This window comes from Micropterus dolomieu, linkage group LG17 (genome assembly GCF_021292245.1).
Source record: "Micropterus dolomieu isolate WLL.071019.BEF.003 ecotype Adirondacks linkage group LG17, ASM2129224v1, whole genome shotgun sequence".
Classification (NCBI taxonomy): domain Eukaryota; kingdom Metazoa; phylum Chordata; class Actinopteri; order Centrarchiformes; family Centrarchidae; genus Micropterus; species Micropterus dolomieu.
Window position 1 is genome coordinate 8,695,169 of NC_060166.1, and position 5,476 is coordinate 8,700,644.

At 40.4% G+C, this 5,476-nt stretch overlaps 1 protein-coding gene across 2 annotated transcripts in view; it reads right to left on the reverse strand.

Annotated features, from left to right (window-relative positions):
* Positions 1-5,476, reverse strand: part of zgc:153039 (uncharacterized protein LOC767698 homolog) — a 73,434-nt gene that overhangs the window by 62,250 nt on the left and 5,708 nt on the right. The window contains exons 1-3 of one of the 2 annotated variants that reach the window (XM_046074323.1): positions 4,636-4,765; positions 3,169-3,306; positions 437-763 (exon numbers count right to left, since the gene is read on the reverse strand). In XM_046074323.1, coding sequence (XP_045930279.1) covers positions 437-763; positions 3,169-3,306; positions 4,636-4,729 — 559 coding nt within the window. In that variant the 5' untranslated portion in view covers positions 4,730-4,765. Of the gene's footprint in view, positions 1-436; positions 764-3,168; positions 3,307-4,635; positions 4,766-5,476 lie in introns of those variants that run through there. The other variant, XM_046074324.1, reaches the window with a different exon arrangement.

Sequence of the window (5,476 nt, forward strand, 5' to 3'; positions counted from 1 at the left end):
CCTTACAACATGATTGTACTACAGTTGGTTTTTAATGACAGATTTGTCTCTTGATCCAATGTGTGAACGATGCAAAAGGGGGAGGAGTTATACAGTTTGATGGACACTGATAAAAAAGACCCCCTGTGGCGTTCTGCGGTGCACCTCAGAGGTCTCCAGTGTGGCATGCTGGAATCATATTAGGAGGGTGCAACCTGGCACTACAACCAAGACACAGTACATTATCAGACCGTTCACACTTCTCTTCCCTCGTCTTTTGTCAATTAACTTATTATTTATTGATATACATTTTTTTAAATCTACGTTTGAATTGTGTTGTTGTCATCTGGCAAAATGAACAATAGAAGTAAACATGCCACAATTTAAATAAGGCACTCCAAACATGCTAGGTATGAGCACATCATGAGGGAACAAATTTTGGCCTCATCCACCTTACCCCACAGGTTTCCGAGCAGCGTGTCCAATTTGAAGCCAGTAAAGTTGGCTGTGGTGGGAAACACTGGGCCTGTTCCATTGGCTGTCGGGTTGGATATGGCAGAACTGGGCAGGACGACGGTACGAGGGCGTACTGCAAAGAAGCTGATGAAGATGGTGCCCAGGACAAAAATGACCACCAGGAAGATGAGGAAGGTGGCCTTGGCGTAGATGTGGGCTCCCACCAGGCACACCAGCAGGCACAGCAGGGCGATGGCTGTGGCGTAAAGCAGAGACCACCAGTAGCCCGACGGCAGGACCTGGTAGGACAAAGTGGCCAGAGTCCCGTCTACCAGTGGATGAGATGGTCAAATGGCAGGAGGTTGGATGAGGGAAAAGATAAGGAGGAAGATGTGTTAATGCCAAGAAATGATTGACAGAATATGTTCAAGAGTATAATATTACACACGAAAATTAATGTAGACTGGTACATTTAAAAAGATTTGAAAGACAAAAACAACTTTTCACAGTAATAAACAATAATGTCTGTACCTAGACATGGGGAGTGTTCTGTTGAAGTCTGACAGCCTTCAACAGAACACTCCCCATTTTTTAAGGTTCATTTGTCCAGGGAACACTGCCTGAGCTTTATGCTGTTTTGTAGAAGCTTCCTGCTTTTTATTCATTCACACCTCAGATCTTACTGAACACGGAAAGCATTTCTTATTTTCACCACGGCCCTGCTATAGAACGTGACTTTTCCCTGATTTTTCATGGCAGTCCATAATTATGTAAGTGTCACAATGATCTACTCCTGGTTTACTAAAGATGTTCTCTAAAAAGAGGGAACTTTGTGGATTCCATTCAATTAACTAACCATTTAAACTAAAGAAGAGAACCTGATCAACTAAAGAAGTCCTACAAAAACATTGATTTGTAAAATGAATTTATATTCCCTGATCAGGCAACTTGCTTATTTATTATTGCTGTAATTTGTATAATTAAGGATCATAATTAGGGATGCACAGAATGTTCGGCCACTAAAATTAATCGGCCAAAAAAAAGCACTTTCGGTGTTCGGCCTAATAAGTCAAAAAAACAAATTTATTTGTTTTATTTGTTTTATTTGTTGAACAATTACGTTGACATGTCGGCAGTGTGGAACCAATTTAAAGTTTCCGAGAAACACGCAAAAAGTTCGTCTGTTCTGCTGAATTGTCTCCTGGCACATCCACTCCATCTGCGGCTGACTTCTTAGAAAAGGCAACACATGGTCTGACCCGCTTTGAGTGTTTCTGAGAAGGCGATTAAACTAGCCGCACCTAAATTTGGAGTGCACACGTATTCAAGCCTTTATGGTAAATCCACTGAAATGGACTAGTGCGAGCTGACAGGCAGGTTAGTGACTTTATCCTGTCAGTTTCTCTCTTTACAAAGACAAGTGTTGCAGTATGAGAGTCCTACCTGAAGAGAGGCTGTGAAGTCTTCATGTTACGCGATACGAGAACCACATACAACATTGTGTATCAAATTGGGTTGGACTTGAAGAATTCAGCGCGAGAATACACGTGTGACAACGTCCGGTTTTCAAAACAAGGTCTCTATACAGTATGGAAATAATATTAACTCGATTATATTCACAGAAAGTATAAACACATATTACATGTGTAATTAAAAGTAAATGGACACATGTAATTTACTTTACAGGACGCTCTCGGGTCTCGGACCCACCCACCATAGACTCTCCAGATCCTGTGGGCAACACTGAGTAAAAAGTACATTTTGACTATTTAATTTATGCAGTGGTTAAAAAAAAGGCAAAATAAATGGTAAAAAATGTTCGGTATTCAGTTTTTTGGCAAATTTTTTCATTATATTCAATTTTGGCCAAGAATTTTCATTTCGGTGCATCCCTAATCTTCATAGGTCTGTAATAAACTTGTGAATGGTTGTCTGTCTCTATAGCTACGTTCAGACCGCCAAAATGACCCAAATCCAATTTTGTACATATGTGACTCAGATCTGATCTTTTTATGACAGTGTGAACAGGCCAAGACACATGGAATCTGATCTTTTCCAGTTCGGAATTGGGCAACTTCCATATGTGGTCCAAATCCGATACAGATCAGATCTTTTTAAATGTGACCTCAGTCTGGACACTCAGGTCGCATTTGATGCGACTTTGACGTCACTGTAGAGCAGCTGTTCTGCTGTAGACGGAGCGCGGAAAACAAAAAAGCTCCACAAAAAGCTACAGTTTAACATGCGTCTCTCCTTCTTCTCTACCTCGCAATCATCTGCTCACAAATTCCCTTCCTTATACCTAAAATCCACCGGACCGGGGCTCAAGTTACAAAGTGCTTTAACAAGTGTAAAGAATAATACAAAAAAAGATAAGAGCATGAAAATTTATTAAATTCTCTCTTCTGAGTTACGTGCATGCTACTTGTCCTAGCGGACACAGTGGGGAGAGCGAGGGAGAGAATAGTGGGGCAGAGCCAGAAACTGTAATGAAACGAACAGAAAGTTGTGAAAACATGTCATAATTCAAAAAATGTGACCCGTGAAGAGGACAAAGAAAAACGTGAGTCTCCCGTGAGCTAACCGGAGCTAACCTCTGTTGCTCCTTGTTTACTTCTGTAGCCTGACATCCTGTTATTCTTCTGCGCATGCGGATGGATGACACATTTCCAACCAAAATGAAAAGGAATGCTGACCTGGCAGCATTTTATTAATTGCATAAATTAAACTCACCTTCAGGGACTCCGAAGGTGGCCACAATGGCTTCAACCAGACCCAGCACAAAGAGAGCGCTGCCGCATACATTTGCCAGGAAGAACATGATGCCAATACTGCCACCAAACTCTGGACCCAGCGCTCGGCTGATCATGTCTTACTGACGTTAAGGCAAAGCCCACTTGTTTGTTACTATATATATATATATATACACACTACGAAACAGGTGTGACCTTGACATCAGTGACATGAGGGCAATAGTCATCTCTTTTACAAAGGGTCTGCTTCTAGCTAAGATTAGAAATAGGTTTGGGTTAGTAAAAGAGTTAAAGGAACAGTTTGGCGTTTGGCAAATCCACTTCTTTGCTTTTCGGCTGAGAGTTAGATGAGAAGAGAACACTCTCATGTCTGTCCAATAAATATCTACATCTACAGCAAGGAAACTGTTAGCATAGCTTAAAAGCTTTAAACACTTCAAACAGGCTCTGTCCAAAGGTACATAACCCACAACCGCAACCTGCAGTTTTTATACTTTGGTTAAAAAATGAGATATAATCCAACAGATAGATAAAAGAGTGGTAACCATCTTCTCACCTAACTCTCAAAATGACGGTGAATAATAGTATAGTATTTCCCAAAATGTCAAACTATTCTTTCTAGATTAAGATTATTTGAGAGATACTGACTGAATTAAGACTCACAATTACAATTAGAATTCAGTAATGGACAAGTCTTCCCAAGCACAACAATAGTATGTGTAGATAGATTACTTTCATCCAACTTTATTTCTGGTCCCATGCTACAGTCTACAAAAAAACATATCATCAGATGGGCAAATGAAAACTGCTGAGGTCACAGTATACCAAATTTCTGCAGATGATCCATGTTTAATGAATTACTATGATATAAATCATCCACAGGAGGTCACGACTGCAACAACTGAATTACAGGGAGACAAAGCTGTATAATATTTGTGTGTCTAAATGATGGAGATGGCCTGTCCTGGCTGATAAGCAGCACTGACTGGGGTCATTTACCAGATTCCTGGCAGCAAAACATACTGCCTTCCATTAAGTAGCAAACTGTGTCCTATAGTGCAGTTAATGACCATATCAGTCCCCATTCATTGTCACAGACAATGCTACATACACTTCACTAAACACAGTACTAAAATGAGGAAAGTCTGTCTTTGTTCGGTGTGGCAAGGGGCTCTACGTGTGTGCTCCTGATATCTTGACCGATGACGATGCTAAGCTGCGTTTCGACCAAAGGAACTAGACCCCGGAAATAGGAACCTTTGGGGGAACTCACTGCGTTTCCACCGCAGGGACCAGGGTCTAAATTTAGGACAAGTTTTTAACCAACAGAGTGAGGACATTTTTGGCAAGTGAGGATATTTTGGCCGGTCCACACAACTTCAAGGGTGAAGTTAGAATTAGGTTTAGGTTAGGGGGTAAGGATTACGGTCAGCACTGAAAAGGATACAATAGGCTCCCCCGGCATCCAGGGCTCCGTTGGTGGAGATGGCACAGACTGACAGCACGGTCATGCTGATGATGAAGTAGGCCACCAGGAACATGGCAATAGCTTGGTACAATCCGGACTGTCCCACCACAAAACCTAGCCAGACAAAACACAAACACAGTCAGATCTTTCCAGAAAGTCAAAATGAAAGAGACCAACGTACAAAATGACTCATCGCACAACATCCCATCCTCTCTGGTTGTGGTTCCAGTTTCCTCTTTAGGAAGCACTGTAACTTTTTTTTTTTTAACCATTTTCTGACATTCAGACCAAAATAATCATAAGTCAATCATCAATCAATAAGAAAATAATCAACAATCAAAATAATAGTTAGTAGCAGCCCTATTAACAACAGGAATCATTTTCTCAAAGAAGGGGGGGACATTCTGAGATTTACTTAATTTTGCTCTGATTCTAAGTAAGAATAAGTGCCATGCATAAATGTTAAAAGATTTCAGGCTTGGTCACAACTTTCATATTTAGGAAATGCGTGATAAAAATAAATTGTGATTAAAGTTGCTAAAGTGTGAAATGTAAGAATTCTGGGGAGTTTGGAAGACACTATATAACAAAACATAGGTACGACATGAATCATGAAACAAATATATTATATATATATCCTGGCCATGAAACTTGTTATGTTCCGTCTAATTTAGACTGCATTACTTTTAGCTAGGTGGACCTGATAAACTGGTAACTGAGTGTAGCTGATTGGGTTGTAAAATGAAATGCAGTATGTAGTTCCCTTCTGCAACAAAGCAGATAAAAAACACAATAACTCTAAAATGGTAAACAGAAATAA